Source organism: Rhipicephalus sanguineus, chromosome 11 (genome assembly GCF_013339695.2).
Source record: "Rhipicephalus sanguineus isolate Rsan-2018 chromosome 11, BIME_Rsan_1.4, whole genome shotgun sequence".
NCBI classification, from domain to species: domain Eukaryota; kingdom Metazoa; phylum Arthropoda; class Arachnida; order Ixodida; family Ixodidae; genus Rhipicephalus; species Rhipicephalus sanguineus.
Genome location: NC_051186.1, coordinates 24505674 through 24528034, shown reverse-complemented (window position 1 = coordinate 24528034; position 22361 = coordinate 24505674). Strand labels below are relative to the sequence as shown.

General features: G+C 43.8%; 1 protein-coding gene across 3 annotated transcripts in view; it reads left to right on the top strand.

Annotated features, from left to right (window-relative positions):
* The window catches only part of LOC119374636 (serine/threonine-protein kinase MRCK alpha), a 207893-nt gene that overhangs the window by 111019 nt on the left and 74513 nt on the right, over positions 1–22361 (top strand). For all 3 annotated transcript variants that reach the window (XM_037644806.2, XM_037644804.2, XM_037644803.2), the window contains 10 exons: positions 2463–2631; positions 3624–3706; positions 9518–9734; positions 10752–10871; positions 12564–12697; positions 13692–13798; positions 13886–14021; positions 17325–17476; positions 18654–18795; positions 21316–21359. In XM_037644806.2, coding sequence (XP_037500734.1) covers positions 2463–2631; positions 3624–3706; positions 9518–9734; positions 10752–10871; positions 12564–12697; positions 13692–13798; positions 13886–14021; positions 17325–17476; positions 18654–18795; positions 21316–21359 — 1304 coding nt within the window. The remainder of the gene's footprint in view (positions 1–2462; positions 2632–3623; positions 3707–9517; positions 9735–10751; positions 10872–12563; positions 12698–13691; positions 13799–13885; positions 14022–17324; positions 17477–18653; positions 18796–21315; positions 21360–22361) is intronic.

The following is a 22361-nucleotide window of genomic DNA, read 5'->3' as shown; positions in this document are numbered from 1 at the left end:
GTCATTATTATCGAAACGAAGTGCACTTTATGGTGCAGTGATGTGAATAGCATATGTAACTTTTGTTAGCGTATTCCTCCGGGGTTGAGCAATGCTTCAATATAGCTTGCTGAATCATAGCAATAGAAATGCAATGGTTATTATACTGCTGTGAAAGCGGAGTCAACAGTGGAATCACAATTGAAGTTAACTTGACGTGATGCCTGCATCATAACAGTACATATAATTATGAACGTACAGAACATTTTGCTAACTCCACTTCATAAGCAGCGTCGTCCTTCACTTGCGAAATGTATTTCGCTCTGACGAGGACGGCGTCGTCTGCTATCACTTGCTCCGCATCTGCTACATGGCTGAGTAGACGCTGACCTTTCACCAAATTGCTGCCACGCGGACAGAAGCGTGTACATCCTAACCGCGCACGACGCGAAATTTTCAAAAACACATGCAGAACGCGTGCAGCGTGCGAGCAAAGCAACGCGTTTTCAAGGCAGCTTGAAGGGGACAGCGGCGGGGTCAACGCTTGAGTAATAAGTTTTTCTCCCCACATTGACTGACAGCGCGCAGCACCGCAGTGCCTTCCACGGCGTGGGTCTCCCCTATAGGGTCTTTTTGCAAAGCAGCTTCAAGCACCGGCATGGCTCTGAAATAGAATACTAGGCTCCCACGCAGAGGACCCAGGTTTGAACCGCGTTCCATCCTGGATATTAATTTTTATTTCGCACGATAGCGGTTACAGACACTGGCGGCAGACGACTACGGCGCCAGAAACGGCCATTGTTGTGATCTCATAACAGCTTTCGTTGCAAAAAGTACTCCATGACATGGCCGTTTGAGTGTCCATGCACGCTGTGATCACAGTGCTCCCTGATGTTCTGCACACAAAAGACCATAGCATTTGGCCAAGTGTGCTTCTGCTTAAGAGGCGACAGGGCGGTGACAATGGTGGTGTCTGTGCAATGATGCACCTGTTGGTTGAGGCCGCACAAGTGATAAATGCTGCATCTGCTTATCCATATTGTCTTTCATATTAATTTTTCCATATTACCTTTCACTAATTAACATTCACTAATTTAACTTTCAGTAGTTAACTTTCATTTGTTAACATCTGCTAATTCCAATTACTCACTGCTTGCCTAATTAATGCATTTGCATTATCATCATAAATTAATTTTCACTAATTAACTCGCTACTCAAATAATTTTATTTGATTATCATCATTTAGTATTCCACAGTCATGTTTACACTTCCTTTTGTATAGCCTTCGTTTCCTAGAAGTCGTGATCTTTTTTGCTTCGCTGCGCTTTTCATTCAAGGCCACATTCTTATGAGACATATAGGGAGGAGATGATGAGGACAGCACCTGTTCTCGTCTGTTCTTTACTGGTCCGTGTTTTCAAGCAGTGCTGTTTTTTTTTTTTCAGCTTGGATATATATCAAGAAGCTTGCATTCAAAACCCCTCTAAGCCACATATAGGGTTTTTGCCTGAAAGAAGCCATGACACCCAATTTTCGTACATAATCTGTGTTATGTGGGTTAATTGTTGTGCATTCACAAATAAGCTGGTGAAATTTCACCGCGTTTGATCGAGCACCTAATTTGTTATTGAATATTTTTATGAACACTTGAGCGGCCTGTGAGTCAGGCAACACTGACATACTTGTGAGCCGTGACGTAACAAGCATATTGCTGTGCAAGCGTCTGCATTCCGACGAACAATTTTGTTCCGTAGTCAGCTGTGCGTGAAATTGAGATATTTTAGTTTTGTTCATCTTGGCACTGAAATCGAACGATTTCCAGCGGCCGAAACTTTGGTAGAAGGCGACAGCTCTGCTTTGTGTAGCACATGACGTCACACACGCCATGGTGAAATGGCGGTCGCTGGCGGTGGATGGGGTTTATAGCCGGCGACTTCTAGGGCCTATTTTGCACTGAAATATTCTTTTACAATCCAGTTTTCATATATGTAGAGGCCTAATACACCCTCTACTTCTATTTTTCGCTGAAAAGCACAAATTGTTGGGTGACCCTGTCATGGTCCCTTTAACAAAGGATTCTCCATCTGTGGTACTATGTCCTTTGATTTGGTCCACTTATAGGAACCTGGCCTTCAGGGCTGGCTGACCGTTCACTGGTGAAACAGTAAACCTTATAAAGGTGAATGCCACAGTGAGATATAATTATGAGTAACATCGATCGTTTCTGAAGGAAAGAAGTGTTAATTTTAAGGGCTCGTTTTTCTTTGTTATACACAATATTAATGAGCACTGCGACCTTCACAGGACCGAACCAGCGAAGGTCACAGATTCGGTCCCTGCTCGCGGCAAGTTATCTTTTCGTCCACTTTTCTTTCTTCACATTTACCTTACATTTACCACTAGTAACATTCCCTATACTTCCTTGGCATTATTGTCTGTTAGTGCTCATTAATATAGATCATTTCTGTCTTGTTTGTTTTCAGAACTGCTTTGACTTTCCGGACGACCCTGGCTGCAGCATTTCGGAGGATGCCAAGGATCTAATGAGGCGGTTGATCTGCAGTGCCGACTGTCGACTTGGGCAAAACGGACTTCAGGACTTCAAGAGCCATCCGTGGTTCAGTGGAGTTGACTGGGACCACATACGAGAGAGTGTGTCATGTTCTTTTGAACTATGTTTGTACATTTAATATATTATTCATTGACAGGATTACATTCGAAGCCTGAAAAAAGTCAGCTTTCCTTATGAAAGTGCTAAACAGATATAGAACTGTAGTTTGCGTGTGTTGTACTTGGTATGCATGTGCACCATACATTGAAAAAATTATTAAAGGGACTGTCTACCACTCGGAAAAATTTGAGAAGATCGTTCATCACATCGGCGGCAACGAGCATGTTACATTCATTACAATAGTGTTCAGCAAAAATAAAGTAATCTTACAGAAATCACATGTGCTTTCGGTTGTAATTTTTACCGGCACTACAATCGGGAGGTTATCGCGTCCACCAACCAGTGTTGTGGGCATGTTTCACGCCATTGGAAGAAGACCGAACGCATATCTAAAAATTCTGTTTTAAAAATTTCTGCTGACTTTCCAGAGAAACCGCTGCAAGGTTGGACACTTCAGACGGTGCGCTTTCTATTTCGGTACAAAACAGAAAAGCGATGAAGCATGGTAGACAGTCCCTTTAAGGATTTAAGCGAAGAAATATCAAAGTGGGGCTAAAAATGAATATGCTGAAGACAAAGGTAATGATTAATAGCCCAGCAAAAGGAAAACAATGCGTTATTGACAACTAATCCTTAGACTCCATACACGAGTATAGTAGTATACCTAGGTCAACTACTAAAAGGGTAGCCTGGAGATGCACTGAAGGATAAGGATGGGCAGGAATGCATTCAGCAGGCATTACCAAAACTTGACAGGCAAACCACTGCTGTTTCTAAGACGGAAAGTATATAAACATTGCACACTTCTAGTTTTAGCATACCGGGCTGAAACTTGGAGGCTAACAAAGCAACTAGAGAAAACATTAAGGACCATGCAGCGTGTAATGGACCGGAAAATGATAGGAGTAACATTTATGGTGATAAGATTAACACTGGGACTGCCATCTTTATTTATAATCAACGTTGTCTGCAGGTCGGGCGCCCTACATTCCAGAGGTCAGCAGTCCCACGGACACTTCCAACTTCGACGTGGATGATGCTGACCTCAAGCAACCAGTGAGAATGTTTATCATAGCCACTTGTTTAGGGAAAAGCGGACTACATGCATTTTTCTAATCAAAGTTTTGTGAAGTACCATGAAGCCCGCATTTGTTTGTTTTTATGCTTAGATATAGGCTTGTGCGTATAGTAAATTTTAGGTTCAAAGCGAATAGGAAGCAAATAGTGATTTGGTCGAATAATTTCAAATCGAATTCGAATAGTATATATCACATATTAGAAAGAAAAATGAGCATGTTTGCATTGACCCAACTAACCTGCACAATATTTTTAAAAAATTGAAACAAGGCATGTGCAAATGTCATTCTTTTTGGTTCAAAGGAAGTGGAAGCAACTGAATAGTAGCAGGATTTGACTTTCAGTAGAATGCAAGTGATAACCTGTAAAATATGTTGTTTTCAAATTTACTATGCTTAGAGCATATAAGCCGGTATAACAAGCTTTTAAACTTTGCTTTAAAATTTACTATACTTACAGCATATAAGCCGGTATAACAAGCTTTTAAACTTAAAAAGTGATGAATCAATGCGGGGGTAATATGTTCATTTAACCTTGAAGTGGGGCTTCACGGCAGCGCGAATTTGTCTTGGAAAGACGTATTCACGGTGTAGCACCCCTCCACTGCAGTGAAACCACCTTTACAGGGGGGGGGGGTTACATGCGGACTAATATACAGTCGCCGACCGTTTATTCGGACGCCGAAAATTCGGACATGCTCGTTTATTCGGACACCTTCGCGGCACCGCCACTCGTCCCATTGAAGTAATGTAAACTCGCGACCGAAAATTCGGACGCCGCACAGCCTGCCGTTCGATTTTTCGGACTCCGGCTGGCTGATAGAGTGCGACGTTGAACGCCATAACAAGCTGTCAGCAATGTTTACAATATTTTTACTAGGTTGCCAGCACTGAAATGTTGCACTGGCTATAACTGGAGGTCGTGCCAGTGTCAAAAATCCACGCAGAAGTTACCGATCTCGAAGGCTATGTTTGTTGGCTACACGTAACGGTTGCCTTTTGGCTTTAGCCAGTCACGTATCCATTGAACGGCTACCACGGCCAAACAGCAGGCCATGCCAAGCCAAGCTTGGAATCGGCTCTATGCGGCGTTTGAGGTGAATGACAGCGCATACGAGTACGACGCGGATCCTAATTCGGACAAAGAGAGTACGACAACAGATTACAGAAGCGCTGCAACATCAACTAGACCAACGTCGTTTCCTTTTGGCATGTGAGGGTTTGCGTAGATGTTTCTGTGGCTAGGCCTGATCTGCATCCCGAGCTTTGTGTCCTGCTCGTGCGAGGCCTGATCTGCTGAAATTGCTCCGACGCTGCCCGTTCCATGTGCGCCGTCGGAACTAAAGAAACGCAGCAACTACAAGGCCCTGACGATGGCGAAAAAAGCGGCGATTATTCACCAGGTGGAAGTCGCTTGGGAATTTTCGCCGAGTTGGGCGATGAGATCATCCGTCAGCTACTCGAACCAGCGCATGTGGACAGTGACTGCCTGACGACGCACCTCCCACACCACAGCCATCAAATGCGGATTTAGCGTAGGCCGTTGCAGTGCTATTCGCAACTTTCACGGCCTATAGGTGGCGCGACTGTACATCCAACATGGCGGTCGTTGAGATTATCGGCCCGCTGCAGACGATTTAGGAACGTACATGTTTGGCGAAGAGTTCAGTTCTTTGCGCTTCGGCTGCACTCCGATTTGTGTTTTAGTGAAAGCAGGGTTGCGGTGACATATTATAATAAGTAAACGAATGCCGGGTACGTGATTGGAACCTCATTAGGAAGATAAATATGCACACAATTGTAAATAAAGCAAACACACTAGTCGCGTTGCTTGCGGCGCTTAATCGCGCGTTGCAACCCCCGCTGCATTGTTAGCAGGATACGGTAGTAGGAGACTCAGTAAAGATGTCTCAGTAATATCAGAGACATTCTCGGAGACATGCTTTATCTCATTTTTGCTTGCATTGCATTCTGCAGCGTAGCTAGCTCAGCTCCATTCAAAGCACGAAGTAATGTAAGTAAACGAAAAAAAAAATGTGTTGCCCTTCGAGATCGAAGCACAAGAACCACTTGAGGCATGTGCGATTATCGGAAATACAATTTTATTGCGCTTTCTTGGTAAAAAAGAGAAAAAACCCAGCGGAATGCCACAATAGGTCGACAAGCAGCGAATGAAACCAGCGCAAGACGCAATTTTCACGTTTAAGAAGGGACGTTTCTGTTATCATCCTACGCTTTCGGTGTTTATGAGAAGTGCAATAAGTAACATCGCACGGGACAGGGACGAAAAAACAGCGCCATCAGCAAGTAATACAGAACAAAAAGAGCTGGAGATGTGAAGGTCACGGAGGCACTTCACAGCCACTTCAGACGTGGAATGGTGCAATGGACGCTTTGAAAGCGGACTTTTCATTATATTCTAGAGGCAGAACGCATTCCTTATCAGTTCTGGTACTGTCTGCACAGCGACTGTGTCGAGCGGAGGAACGAAGCGCGAGAAAGGTGATATGAGGTAGTAGACATATACTCAAACACAAAATGGGATTCTGCATACATTCATGGGCCTTGGTTATTTGCTTGCGAAGTTTAACCCGCTTAACCACTCGCGGCTTTTCGAGGCGCTAATCTGAAGTGGAGGCTTTTGCTTTGCCTCCCGCTGTACGCTGTGAACACCGAGGCCCGCAGTAAAATCAGTTGCCTTTTTCTTTTATTTTCCGTTCACATTGAGGAACCGAAAGTGTCACGTATCGAGACCGTGCACACCGTCACAAAACGACCCCAAACGAGACAAAACAAGTGGCAACATTCGCTGACTCTAGCGGGTCCAACATTTCAATAATCTCAACAGAGCTTCCGGCGGCCACCGCTCGGCGGCGCCACGGTACCTGGAAGTTGCGAATTGCCAACCATCAGGGGTGGCCAAATATTGGCTGAAGTACAGGCCGACTTGTCGCGCGTAAGCGTACATGTGTACAGACGCGCACTAACAAGTTTTTTCCGGCCGCTGGGCCAATAAAAGTGCTTTTTTCTGGTGAATCCTTTTTTTCGGACTCCCGATTATTCGGACTTTTCAGCGGTTCCCGCCGAGTCCGAATAAACGGTCGGCGACTGTACACCTATTCGTTCATTTCAAATACTTCGAAATTTCCAAGAATTTAAATTCGAATCGAAGCGAATTCGAATACTGTAATATTCGTTCAAATATTCGCAGTGCTCGAATATTCGCACAAGCCTAGTTAGATACCATATAAGTTCACGTAGTAGTCAAACCTTTAGTAAATTGAGATTTCATAATTGAATTCAGCATGTGCCTAAAGCAAAAAATATAAAGGCAAGGCCTTCTTTCTTTTGTTTAAGCGTCTAAGTAGGCTTCTACAGAGCAATATTTTGGAGGTGGACTACTTGATACTGGCTTTTTCTTTCTCTTCTTCATTTATTTTTGTTTGTTCTGTTGAACCATTCCAGCATTTTGCATTGTATGTACCACAACTTTGACTTTCAAACAATTAATACGTAGGATAAGAAATGTTAACCGATGACACAACCTGTTACAATTGCCAAACATTGGCAAGATAAAAAAAATTAAAAATAAACAATTTGCATGCATGCAGGACGCATGCAAGCCATTGTTGAGCTATACACCAACTCGCCCAATGTGACACTTTGCTGAAGCAATTCAAATCTGTGTTGGCCAGCACAAGTACTTCGTGTCTGCCCATGGCAACAGCGGTGAATTGTCGCACTAGTTCTTCCTCTTGTTGACTGCTTCTATTGCGTGTATTTCTACATGGCAAAGTACGACTCATAAGGTGTTTCAGAGTTATTAAACTCCGAAACACGTGCACACGACGTGCACGTGTGGACCTCACCATTCTCTAAATTGCAATGCACTAGCCGAGATGCAGCCACTCGTTAACACCTCTGTGGCAGCCTTACCAATTGGAGCTTCAGTCCCCTGCGGCCACCTCGGGTTCAGGCCAGCGGGGACAGGGACGAGTCTTTTAAATGAAGGTGTCTGTTCACCTTTGATTACAGCCTCACTGCCAACTATGACAAATACACACAGAAAGCTCAGTGGCGGAGTATTCTGCAAAAGTGGTGGAAAAACACAAAGAGGAGGAGGAAGAAGCACACTGCGTCGAGAGAGGGATAATGGTTCAGCTCAGCTGGCGTGGCTTTGAGCTCCGGCCCTCTGAAAGAGAGGGCACAGTTCACTTGTGCCCTGTTTGCTTTCTAGCATTCTTCATTACAATTAGGCGCTTGAAGTGTTTGCTAAACCTGGATGCAATTTCATTAAATAGGCTACGACAATGAATGGTGCACTGCAACTTGGTTGTTATAATGGATAGATAAGTTATATCTGGGGTCTTTATAAGTAGATATTACTGTATTAACTGTACACTTTATTCTTCTTTTTAAGCCTGCAATGGTACTCTCTATGCACATGACAGGGAAAAAGATGTCGACTACAAAGTAATATGCACGAGTGCCCACAGTCGGCAGTTATCAGAATGGTCTAAAATGCATAACTTGTCACAGTAGAACAGAGCAAAGTCTCCCATGAATGAGTAGAACACGCAGTGTTGGTACACACTGGTACCAGTAAACTCAAGGTTCAGGAATTTAAAGGTTAATCAAAAGACTAAAAGCGTGTTCTTTCAAACGACCCAAAATTTTGAAACACTGAAATTATCTTCATTTCATCAACCGTGTAGCTTGCTTTGCCTTTGCCAGTGCCATTAAATTCAGCAGTGAATTACCAGACTCGTGCAAGATTCTAGAAAACGTTCCAGTTTAATGTCTTAAATTGAAAAATAAATTCTTTTCTTTCTTTTTCTTCTTTTTCCTTCTAGTATTTCCCTGTAATGCCATTTGGTCTAGGTCATGGAAGTGTGTTCAGTCGATTTGGTCGAAGGCTGGTAAGGCGATCTTTGGTGGGCCTGATTAAAACACACATAATGCCTGCAGACGCAGCTACGACATTTTAACAATGTCTGGCATCGATCCGCTTTTAACATTCTCACACAGTGCCTCTAACATACTTAGTGCTAGGTTGATTTGTTCAACTAACTATATAACAAGCCTGCATTTCAGTTTTGCAGTGTTAGATGAATGCACCTCACCAGCCTAAGCCAAGAAATGATAGTTTCCTTGTGTGTTCATAAATGTTTCAAGAAGAAAATAGTGCATAATTTGAGTGAATGCTTGATGAAGCTGACGATTTTCAGAAAATGTGACAATGCACGAAATATTGAAGCTGTGTGTCAAAATACGGGGAGCTATGCGTCCTAACAATAAGGAAGGTAACATTACAAATTGAAAATAAAACTGTTAGGTGGAATTGGAAAGCTAGGAATACAGGGAAATATCAGAATGAGACTTGGGAATTACCTGTCGGAAGAGGAAGTCACCCTGTCCAAGCAAACAAGGTGGAGGCATTATGTAGAGTTGTTATTGGAATAACAAACTCTAATATTGTTTTGAACAGTTGAGATAAAGCTAAATGCCACAGGAATTTGGCGTGGCACCAAGGATTGGTGGATGTCATGGTGAACCCCTGCCTTCCGTCCCCAAGTGTCAAAGGCTAAAAGAACGTATTGGGACGGTTGCTATGAAACATACCATTTCGGTTTGATAACACTTTGATAAAACTCCCCGTGAGTGTGGTGTAGAATAATTTCCCTTATCATAGTCTAATCTTGCGTAGTCTGTTTACCGTAGTCTACCTTGCATGCTCTGGAATTGGGAAGTTTCTGTTCCTGGAACGTGATGTGTGACACGAACTGCACAGGAGTCGGGACCACCGAGCACCAACGCAGTGTTCTCCGGGCTGCACCTGCCCTTTGTGGGCTTTACGTACACGTTAGGAAGCCGCCTGGCCAGTGGTGCAGGCGAGTCGGCAGTGGACGGTGTGGTTACCCACTCGGGTGACCAGAGCCATCTGGCGTGCGAGAAGAGGATTCGGGCCTTGGAGAGAGAGAATGCAGAGCTGGGACAACGCCTGGCCGGTGAGTGACGTCGTTCCAGGAATAGAGCGAAACCCGTTGTAACGAAGTCGCGTCTGACACGAAAGTGGCTCGGTATTGTATAGAGGTCCTTGGTTTTAATCTCCGCCATTTTTTTATTCCCGTGCTCCTTTCCTTACGGTGCTGAGCTGTGTTTCCTCATCGTCTGTAGAAGCTAGCACCACCTTTCTTTTCCTAACGATAACACCCCTTCCTTAGAAGTACCGAAGGAAACATTGGTTGCTATAGGACACGATGCAGGCAACAAACATGCGCACATGTGTTTGGCATCTGCTTTATGTTTTTCAACTGCTTCATGCTTCTCAACAGGACTGGTTGTTTGCAAAGTTTGTTCTTAATACTGAAGATTGCAAGATTGAAGAGTACAGGACGTGTAGCAAGAAACAAAAGTAGCAGGTTGTCTTTATCATTTGATTAATGTTTTTGCGTATGTGTGATGAAATGAACAGTACTTGGAATACAACATGAAGTGAATGGCGAACATGAGCCCTCATGCTCATTGTCTTCTTGGTTTTATGTGGTAGTGGCTGTTTCTGTGATTACCCAAGTAGTATGCACTGACTAATCCAGATTTGCTTTCTGTTTTAGTACTTTGTAAATTGTGGCCTTATTTTGTAATCTTTTAAACCTCCTCAGTGGTAGTACAGGATGCTTCTAGCCCTGCACACTTCATAATATGTTTCATTCCCAATAACTTCAAATGTGCAATATTTGATGGCCAGTACAGTAAACTCTCAGTAAACGGAAATCTGTTAAACGGAACTGCTGCTTAAATGGAACAGCTGCCTCCGATATGATTGGTTTTGTACTTGTATTCTGCACCCCTGTTCACCTCTCAGTAAACGGAACTCCTGTTAAATGGAACATAATTTCCTAGTCCCTTCAGGTTCCGTTTAACGAGAGTCTACTGTATATTGCTTGAAAACATTGCCATATACTATTGTATGCACAGGGCACATCTTGATCCTTGAACACATATGCTGTCCTTTTTTTTTGCAGGTGATCTCAAAAGAGGACTGCCCAATTCAAGCAGCGAAGTGTTACAGAGGACGTCATCAACAGATGGGGAGGTCCGTAGGCTTCAGGATGAAGTTAACACCTTCAAGAAAAGGAATGCAGGTGTGCGCACTTTTGTAGAGAAACTTTCTACCAAGATAAATGAGAGATGAAGGTGTTTTACTTATGGCAGTGCATTTGAGTGTTTTACATCTTATCTCAATGGCCGAACTTTTGGGGTGCAGTGCTAAAAGACACATGGGCTGAGACACATAGAAGATGCGCCGGGCGCTGATATGTCTCTGTTCGTGCGTCTTTCAGCACTGCGCCCCGAAAGTACGACCGTGAACCAACTCGCCCAAACCAAAGTTCTCTTTACCACTGTCATTCATTTTGAAGGGCATATTCAAAGACACACACACATAAGACACATAGACAGGATGAGCTTTAAAGACATCAGCTGATTTTACTCCTAGATGCTCAGATACATAATTAACATGCACGCATGCACAAAAAATACAGAAGCGAAGTGATTTTTTCTTTTTTTCTTTCTTTCCTCTTCTTCTTTTTCACTTCACATATCATCATTTCACATGTGCAAGATTAGCATCCAAGCAGTCAAGCTCTTTCTGGGACAGAGCTACAGATGGAATGCTGACACATTTGTTTTTGTTAATGCTGATAGCTAAACCTTCTAAAATTTCTTGGTTTGCTCGATCCTTGCCTTTGCGAAGCACACGTGTAGCATAGAATGCCAGAGTGCAGACACGCCTGCAGCAGTGGTCCGCCTACACGTCCACTGCCGCACGAAAGCGGTATCTTTTAGACGGTGCCAGTCCCGCAAGGAACAAATGGAATCACACGCCTCTTAGTGCACGTACTGTTGCCTTTGCATTCGTTCACCACCAGCAAATGTTCTGGGGCAGAGAAGACAAGAGGCACTCTGAATTTCGTTGCTGCTTTTTTTTAGGCAGTGGAAGAAGCTACGTACGTACGGCAAGGCCTCGGGCCTCACACTCGGTCTACTGGAGGATCCAGAGCGAGCATGCCCTTCATTCTTCACTTCCCTCTTAAGCGGACTTCATCCACTGAACTTTGACTACTATGGTAGCACGAAGGAGCAGGACACAAAAAAGGCAATGACGCACACACAGCGTTACTGTGTCTTCATTGCCTTTCTTGTGTCCTGTTTCTTTGTGCTACCATAGTAATAAAAAATTTGCGATACCAACAAGCCCGTTTTGTGACTTCCAATATAAGATCCTTGGGGAAGCCCGCCTTCCCGATGTTCCAAGGTCACGAGCAATGCTGCGTTGATGAAGCCAGCATTGCGTTTACTTCAGAAGAGTGACTTGTTGGGCGAGTTGGTTCAGCATCTTAGTAGACTTTAGTGCAAGAAACAGGGACATAGAAAGGACCACACAGACTCGCTCTGTGTTCGTGTGGTCCTTTCTTTGTCCCTGTTTTTTGCGCTAAAGTCTACTAAGATTGTGTTTACGTTTGCGGCTTCCATTTTGTAAATGATGCTGCAGTCACAGAACTGCTTGACCTTTCTTGAAGGTGTTTGTTTTAATTGTTGCCGTGGCAGCTCGCACAGTGACGGCAAAGACTGCAGCGATCGTGGAGATGCGGTATGTTTTCTGTCGTTGCTCCCACTTGGCGCGTCAGTTTACTATTCTCCACAAATTTGTCCACGGGCATGTCCGAATTTCGTAGCAGAGTTTTGCAACCGCTGTGGAGAACTCTTGTACACTGTTCACCGACCTTTCCCGTAGCTTGTCTGATGCCTGATTTTGTTTGTCTCCCATGTAACAGAATTGGAGCTGGAGCTGCAGCAGCGGCAGTCTTTGTCCAATTCTCACGGGAGCTACCCTGTCGGGGATGCTAAGCACAAGGAGTTGGACAAGGCATTACGACTAGCGCGTGTAGAAAAGGAAGACCTGCAACGAGTGAGTGATTGTGCTCTCGAGTCACGCTGATTCTCTTGCACTGTAGAACAGCCAAGGCGTATAACTATACTCGTGGACAACTTTTCTTGGCAATGAAGGGAAGGCTGCAGAGCCGAACTACGCATGTGCTACCGCTGATGAATATAGTCCCGCAATAACGTCCATGTTTTCTGCATGAGAATTAAAAAAAGAACATTACATTATTTTCTACGGGGCGCTGTTTGAAAAGAGGGTCAGCGTGCACCAAGGAGATATTTATATTTGTTTTACTTTATGCAGTCTCATTTCGCATTTTGCGGATGTGAAAACGTCGCACCTTTTACGTGCACCTCACAGACAAAATGGCGTCTTCGTCATCAGGTGAGCGCTCGTCACCCTCCAGCTTTTCCGACGACTCGCCGAGGGAGCTTGTGACGAATTTCACTAACAAATGGCTGTCAAAGCCTGTGACGGCCGCTCGGATAATCAAATGGCCGTCATAGGAGATACGAAAGGTTCACAAAATAAATTCGAAGTGCGCGCCGAACCGGACTACTTCGTGGAGCAGTACATGTGCAATAGCTCCGCCGCCGTAGCCTTTCCTTCATTGCCAAGAAAAGTTGTCCGCGAGTATAGAGCATATTCCTATGTAGCATTTGTGAGTAAGGATTTTGAATAGTAACTGAAAAGGTGATTTTGTTTCCCCTTTCTTGTGCTATTCAAAACCTTTACTTACAATGGCATACTAACAAGCCCAAACTGCCATGATGTTATTACTATTGTTTCTGCTCTAGTTGGTTCTTACTGATTTAGTAGAACCTCATTACAGTGAACCTTGCAAAGCCACTGAATTTAATACATTATTTTGGAATATCGTAGTACTGAAGAATCATCATTTTCATGTCAGTAGCGTAACACAACAGCAAAACTTTTTGACGGGTTCATCTTACAAAGCGTTATGGATTGCTCGTCTGAGTTTTTATGTCTGCTGATGGAATGTTACCTGTATTCACAGGAATTAAACGATGCCCAGGAGAGGCTAAAACAGCAAAGCAAAGAGCTGAAGGATGCCATAGCACAGAAAAAATTAGCCATGGACGAGTATACAGAAGTCAGCGATAAGTATGAATACGTTGCATTCTCGTTTTCGTCGCTTCTACGTCAACTTGGTTTCTTCAGGCACTTAGCTCGTCCCTTCTTTTGTGCTAGGCTGTCAGAGTTGCGGACACAGAAACAGAAGCTTTCCCGTCAAGTACGTGACAAGGAAGAGGAGTTAGAGAGCGCAATGCACAAGATTGACAGCCTTCGACAGGACCTTAGAAAAGCGGACAAGCTGCGAAGGGAGGCAAGTGAACCTCCTTTTTCCTCAACATTTGCTCCATAGGTGGCTTGTAATGTCTCTTTTCTGATGGTGTTCCCAAAATACAGTAGAACCCCGCTGTTACGTTCCTCACTGCTGCGTTTTCCCGGCTGTTACGTCGTTTTCCGCCGGTCCCGGCATAGCTCCCATAGGATACAATGTATTGGGAACCCCGCTGTTACGTCATAACTGTCGGACCGTTCCCGTATGATGCGTCGCGAAGTGCGCCCGGAGCCGGCCGAGTGACTACCAAAGAGAGTGGCCATGGTGCATTTTCACGCAGCTTGGCCTCGTTTGACCGTAATATTAGCTGCATGAGAGGGGCAAGCAACAGAATCTTTCAATTGATGCAAACAAAAGCATGGCCTTCGAGATTCGAATTGCAAAGATGGCGTCTATGACGTAACTGCTCGCGAAAGCAAGGCCTTCGAGATTGGCATTTACTATTGGCAAAAGCATAGCCTCTGAGATTTGCATTGCACAAACATGGCGTGTATGACGTAATTGCTTGCGAAAGCAAGGCCTTCGAGATTGGCATTCACTTCTGCCATCGCGTTGGCGTAGACTCATCATCATCGTTATTTGTCGGAGAACGGGAGGAGTTCGAGCTGGTTGGAGCTTGCATGGTCGTGCGTGCGGTTCGCGGTCGGACTCGCCGCGCCGGTCGTGATTGCGTGTGCTTAGTTCTTTCATGCCTACAGCTGTTGGTGTTAAAAAAATCACATACGTTGATTACATTTCTGTGGATGAGGCCGTCCTAAGCTCCGCGTTTCTATCCATCGACTAGATCGCGGCTGAGCGCGCCAATTTTCGAGCTGCTCGTAAGAATTGAAATAAAATTCTGTACCACTAAATATTTTGCCGTTTTTCCTGTTTTTCGGCTCTTACGTTTCCCGTCTCTTACGTTTATTTCCTACGGTCCCTTCAAAAACGTATCAGCGGGGTTCTACTGTATATACAGTTACACCTTGATGTAACGAAGTCGGTGTAGTTGGCAATTTACTTCGTTGTATTGAAAATTGAAATTCAACCTTTTATGCAAGGTATGGACTATTTTATGGGTGAGTTTCGGTGCAGCCATATTGTGCTGTAACCTTGCCGTTTTGTGCCTTTAAAGGGACTGTCTACCGCTCGGAAAAATTTTTCTGATTGTGATGAAAATGAGAAGATTGTTCGTCACATCGGCGTCAATGAGCGTGCTTTTGCCCCATAGAAAAGGAATTATATTTTTAATTTGATGTTGAAAATCGTGAAAGAATGACCGCTAGCGTCACCCAACGGCAATGGGGTTCAATCTACTGGTAGGACAAGAAATCCTCGCAGGTGGACTCATTTTGCTTAAAAACAAACATGTATAACTTGAAATTGTATTTTACACACTTGAGGCACCTTTCGGTTGCGTCAGAAAGTAATTTTTTCTTTTTTTTTTCTCACGCATCTGAAAAGGTGCTTGTTGGCGCTGCTTGCGGCGCCATTTTCGATTTCGTTTGCTTCAACTCATGCGCTATGCCATGCGGCTGTGCGCGCTGGTTGTACTGTGCCGCTGTATTGTTATTAGGATGTCTCACATGTGCTGCGCTGTGAAGGCGCGCATTTATTGTCTCTTTTTGATGAATCGACTTGGCTCGGATTGCGGTAGCAGTCCTAAAATAAACGCATAGTCTGCGATTACAGCAAAACAAGTGTTCTGTAATCGTATAATAAAGCTTCATTTAACCGCTAGCGCGCTGAAAACGACTGTTACGTTCATTACAATAGTGTTCAGTGAAAATAAATTAATCCTACAGAAATCTCATGTGCTTTCAGTTTTATTTTTTACCGGCACTACAGTCGTCATCGCGTCCACCAACCAGTGTTGTGGGCATGTTTCACGGCAATGGAAGAAGGCCGAATGCAGATTGAAAAATTCTGTTTCAAAAATTTCTACTCACTTTCCAGAGAAACCGCTGCAAGGTTGGACACCTCAGACGGTACGCTTTCTATTGCGGTACGAAACAGAAAAGCGATGAAGGACGGTAGACAGTCCCTTTAACAACTAAACGAGCAGGGCTGTGGTAGATGCACACGCATGAAAACAGTTGGGTTGGTGCATTCCACGTTTTGTGGCCTTATTAATTCACATCGTAATATGCAAAAATAAAATAATAATTTAACAGCCTAGGTGGTGGCACCAATGTGTCCTACATAAAATCGTCTATAGTTGCCAAAGGCTTCATCATTGTCATAAAATTCTGAGCAATCGCCCCCTCCAATTTCACTGCTATAATTTGAGATTTCCACGCCGTTCCGGGAAAGCCCCCTCCTCCCGCCCTGCTCCCCAATCAGGCACTGTGCCCATGCAGTGCCACAAACGAGTGCGAGAAGACTTCTGAGGATCTCCACATGCACTCCATTTTTGTCTGGCGCGAAAAGTTTGCTGACGCCACCTTGAACATTGGTGCCGTTCTGGGAAAGCACCCTACTTTACCGGTAATTTCACCTTGCTGAAGGGGAGGTGCTTGCTCGAGATTTTAGTGTACATAAAAAGTGCCACAAGAATGTTCAGAGAATACGGCAGTACAAAAAAAGCTGATTTCAATAATTTAAGAAAATTAATTTTGTTGAACCTGAGATCCAGCAATCATGATTTGATGCCTCACAGGTGAGAATTCAGCGGAAATCAATCGGGTCAGAAAACAAGGTGAATGAAAATGTTGTAGCCTTTGACCAATGAAGGTTGAAAAAGAACAGATACCGTGGAGCATGTGCATGTTTCCTGGTCAGGTTCCTTAGTGTGACCATAGAATCTTTTTCTGCTTTTTAGTGTCCTATCAACCTCTGTCTTTTGCCTCTGTCTGTGGGAAGCTTCTTCATACATCCAAAGTGGCTTCCCGCGGAGGGCTTCATACAGCGAAAAGTGCAAAGAGGCTGTGCATGTGTGTTTCATACATGACATGCATGTGTGCTGTGCTGCTTAGTCACTCGTCTCTTATGCCTCACCTTGTGCAAAACAATGCCTGCGTGCCTATGTGTGAAATAAAAACAATTTGACAACAGCATTGTAACAGCACAGCGTTTGTTTAGCAACTGGGCCATCAGTGGCTCAACAGTGCCTAGCCCGGTGCATGAAAATGGCTAGTTTTGTTTAAGAAAATGTGCTTTTGTATTCTATCCCGTAGGCAGTGCAGCCAAACTGTCTGTCATATTTTGTTGCCTTGACTTGGTCAGTGACTGCAACTTCTTCACAATTATCAGAACTGCATGTTGTCAGCCTGCACTAAGCAAAAAACAATCCTCTCCCCGCTTTAGCTTGAAGCTCGTGCAGAAGAGACGCAAGCTGAGGCCCTGAAGGAACGACGGTTACGAGAGCGTAGCGACGAATACGTGCACCACCTCGAAGGGGAGCTCGAGAAAAGCCAGGTTGGACGGCCAGCACACGATGTTTCTCAGGAGGTCTCCAGGTGGGTTTGTTTGCTAGGCTAAAGCCTTATATGTCTCGTGTGACTGTGACCTTGAACGGAAACCACGGTGACTACACAAAAAGGTACAAAAAAATATCATGTGACCTCTCAAGCGTGGCTTGAGGCACGTGAATGGCGTGACTCGGCCTTCTGGCGGCTACAGAACAACATGGGGAGGGTGCACGATGGAAAATGCTTAGCCAGGGCCTAGTGGATTGTGTGGGAGGCCGAAGAAGTATGCAGCACCAGAGAAGACTGGACAAACACGAAATGAGGCACAAAGAGTTAAATGTTTAGTTGGATTCTGACATGATGTTTCAGTCTCTAATGCACCGTTACCAACGCTTTCGACTTTGTGTCGTCGTAGCGATAGCGTAACAGACCCTAGGAATTTTTTCCGAGAGTGTTTGTCAAACACTTGATTGTAGCGATAGCATAAGAGACCCTCTGGATTTTTTCGCTTGCGCTTTGTTCCTGGCTCAGTTTTGAAATTGTCACCTTTTTTGTTTTTATTCTTTTTCCATTTCTCTTCGTATATTTTTACTTGTAATAATAAGATATGTGGTTTTCATTGGTTTGTGGAGCCTCTTGCATGAAACCTCGTGGAGGCCATATGTGCCATCAGCGTGCATGCTTGTGCATTTTACTTGCAATAACATGTTATACAAGACATTCACATGCACTATATAAAAAAATAGTTCATGTCATCTTGTCTGAGGCCTCATATGTGTCACATGTATATGCACACATGCACACGCACTAGAATAAGACAAAAATGCAAAGGTGCAGACTGAAATCTTGAAGACAGGAGATATCATGTTGTATGTTGCCAATCTTTGATGTCATCACCACGTTTATAGTATTGTCATTGTCTTTGTGATATCTTAGTAATGTCACCATTGCCACGAGACATCATGGTTTTCTTGTCGCACGTGGTTAGGAGAATTTGCATAGGATAGCAGCAGTTCTGTGCAAAATTTGCAGGTTGTGGAGTAACTGCTATTGGGTTAAATGAGCTTAGGTATTATAGTGGTGCAATTGCTGAAGTCTGCTGGTCTTTCTTGGCGTGTAACTTATGGTTAAACTTCATATAATCGCATCTATAAAAAGCAAAAAAAAAAAAAAAAGTGTGATTTTCGTCATTCTTGCTGGCATGCCTTCCATCATTCTTATCTAGGTTGAAGAATGAGCTGGAGAACCAAGAGATGAAGTTTCGGGAGCTGGAGATCCAACTGCAAACGCGGCATGCCAATGAGCTGGGCACAATTCGTGACCAGTTTCGAGAGGCTGATGGGGCCAGGGATGCCCTGCTCAAGGAGGCAAGTCACTCTTTGTGCGTCATCAATGGATCTCACCGACTCCCGCACATTGTAGCGTATCTTTAGAGATGCAGCCACTGTCACAAAGCAGCGGGCTCCTCAGTTTGAACTGACCCTCAAGCAAGAATATGCACTTCTCTCCTTTGCATGCCTTTGCTCTTGCTCTCCACCCACTACTACAGCTGGCAATATGTTCTCTGAACTTTGCTTGTGAACTCACCTGCCACCCTCCCATCATGAAACAATGTTAAAGCTCATTCACACCAATGAAAAAGTGACTCGAGGTGATTGATGTTCACACCTGCGAGCGACTTATACTCGCCACCACACAAAATTCACGATTGCTCGCGTATGGCTTGCATTGCCATTGCCCATGAAATAAGCTGATATTCTTTTCCTGTGCATGTGATTGGTTCAGAGGTTTGCAACTGCAGTTGCACGACTGAAAAATTGAGCAGCGCGTGACGGAGCCGAAGCAGTTGCTTTGTGACCAATGCGGCAATTCATGACCAGTTGCTTTGGTCGCGCAACCGGTGCTAGTCGCAGGTGTGAACGAGCCTTTACTCTTTCGCCTGTGGTTGGGTGTCATGTTCACACATGCCTGTTCACTTCTTATAGCAATGGCCAGCAGTGTGGCCTGCAGTTCTTGCAGAGGTAACGAGAAAAGAAAGCACCTTCTGTGCCACTGCCCATCCTTTGACATTCAATTAACCCTATGAGGGTTTACGCCGTACATGTACGGCATCATCTAACAGGCACCAAAGGGTTTTTGCTGTACATGTACGACATGCCTGTATGTTTAAAATGTGTGCCTTTTTCTATCATTTCTCTTGCTTAGCATGTGCTGCCACACTTCGGGAATACGTGGAATTTTTTTCACGCGCCGATGTCTCTCCATCGCTTCTGATGTCTAATCTCTCAAAGGTTGACCACTTGTTACTCTCTCGTTTATTGCACCCCGGGGCGCGATTACATCTGTTTCCGTGCGGCGCTAAATTACACAAATGATGCCACCATGGTTGCAGTGATAAGATGAAGGATTATTATAGCCTTTTCACTTGTTTTGCTTTCCGGATGGGTCCACAACCATACAATTTTCTTCCGTGCGCTCATTCGCGCAGTTCGCTTATGCTATGGAAGTGCACACTGGTTGCTCTGCTGCTAGGGAGTTGAGCGGTGATTCTTCAGATGTGGACTATTCCCCAAGTGTATTTTTGTATGTCTGTGAGCTATGTTTAATACAATGCATAATTTTTATTTATAAAAAATCGAATAAGTGTTTTTTTTAGGATTTTGCTTGATGTTACTCACAAAAAACCATGTGTGTGTAACAACAAAAATTATCTTTTTGTCACTTTAGGGTCATGCAAAAAAATTTTTAAATTTTTTTTCTGAAATAGAATTGTCTGAAGAATTTAATTCAGCAATAACAAAAATTACACATTTGTGGAGTGCCTTTTGCAAAAAAATTGGACCCTCAAAGGGTTAATGCACTCTCAAACCTAGACGAGAGGTTTCTTTTGGAGCGAAAGATCCTGGCATTGGAGAATTCTTCCCTGCACAAGACTGTACAGGCACTTGTGACTGTTGGCAAACATTCCTCTCAGAGTCTGCTCACAATGTCCCTATTCTCTCTTGTTATTCCCCAAACTGGGCACCACATTCCTTAACCTCTTTCTTTCTCTCTTTTGCTTGCTTAACGCCCTGTGCATGCATTTGCAATTGAAATTCCTTGCTGTCCCTGTAGTTACCATCCAGCAGATGTGGACAGTGTAGAAAGGTTTATAATCCTCTTGAAACTCTGCAAGGTCTTTAAAAATAGGTTTGTTTTGACCGAGCAGTCACAGGTTACCCGGATCGTAAGGTTGAAATTTTCTGACAAATGAAAATGGATAGGAATGCATAAGGTGGGCATTCCTAGGCTATGATAAGCAGCTTACTGATGTCCTAAAAAGGCAAGCACACAATGAGTGCATTTTACCAGTGCCACTAAGCGACCAGTGAGGCTTATGCGTAGGGGATAATGAACGAGGACTGCAGAGAATTAAGCAAGTGTGTATGCATAGGATGCAAGAAAATGGTAATTGCAGACCACTGGCCTTTGTCCTGAAGTGGGCATACAATATGCATACGATGATGACACTAGTCTGGGTCCCTAACAGCCTGAACATGCGGCAGACAAGACTAATGTTTGTCCCTTGGCTTTCTTTATTTCTTGTGGCTCATGTTCAAGGCACAGATGTGGATTTGAGTCTTGCTTTGCATTTGTCCTCCTACTTTCTCTCAACTGAACTCTGATGATTAAAATGAATGTCTTTTTTTAAGTAAAGACACAGCTTTATGCTTAAGTTCTTGCATAGCTTTTATGGCTGTTTGTGCTTCTAGTAGGCCATTTGTATACGCTCTAGTGGATCAGCTAGGAAAGATCAAAGAGCGTGATCTGATTCTATGAAAGTAGCTCTTCTGCCATAATTTGCAAGTTTTAGAAGAGTACTGTAATTCATGTTCACGTCCTTGCAGGTTATGTTACTAAAAGAGAAGAGTGAGAAATCTCGTGTTGAAAGGTAAATCTTCTTTTCTGTACTTTTGTGTGCTGAAGTCTGTTTGCGGGTTGACTCATTTGCTCATTGAGCAAATGCAGTAGAAGGGGGCCTCACATGGAAATGCAGGCATTGTAGTGTGCAAATTTAAAACAAGGCTGTATGAAGTTATTGATTGATCGGTTAAATGATGACAAGTAAGTGAATCATCACACACTTTTTATGGTTTTGTTATATGTATGTATACGACTAAGTTTAGCTTTTCACCAGAGGCTTCTTCATGACTGCTGGTCAAGCACTCGTGCATTTTCTGTACAAATGCTAACTCGTGCACATAAAAGTTTCTTAATACAGAACCTTAGCTTCTCACAAAAAAAAAAAAAAAATCAGAGAAAGGGAGAGAGAAACAACTTTATTTCGTGTTCGGCAAGTTATAGGGGTGGGCAACATGCTGCCTAAGCATCACCATATTTGCATAGTGCAGCATCGACCATGTGCATGCAAGATTTCGAGGGCACACAACATGTATTGTGCGACACTAGTGATTATAAGGACAAAACGTTTCCTTTCTTTTTTTAATTGTAGCAAAAAAAAGCACATATCGCTGATGAACAATTGTTATACTCTACCTGACCCTCAAGGGATATGCCCACATAAGCTCGACTAAAATTTTGGAATTGCAAGTAGGTTTGTCTTAAAGGTACATAAAGAGCAAAAAGATTTTTCTCGTTTTAGTAAACTACTCTTTCACGATACCAAAAACACCAGGCTTGCTGCGAGAAGATGCTTAGTAAGCGAGAAATCGCGCAAAAAGAAAATGTGGGTGGCGACACCACCTTGAAGATTCCACACCATTTGCCGTGGCGTCACATATTTTGATGGTGCCTTCTAGGGCATACATAGCTCCTAAACGTAAAAATGAAGTGCACTGTCCTCTGAGGGGGCCATAGAATTAACATACCAAGTTTGAGGAAATTTTGTTGCGCCAATGGCACCAAAATACGGTAAGTACATTTCGAAATCCGT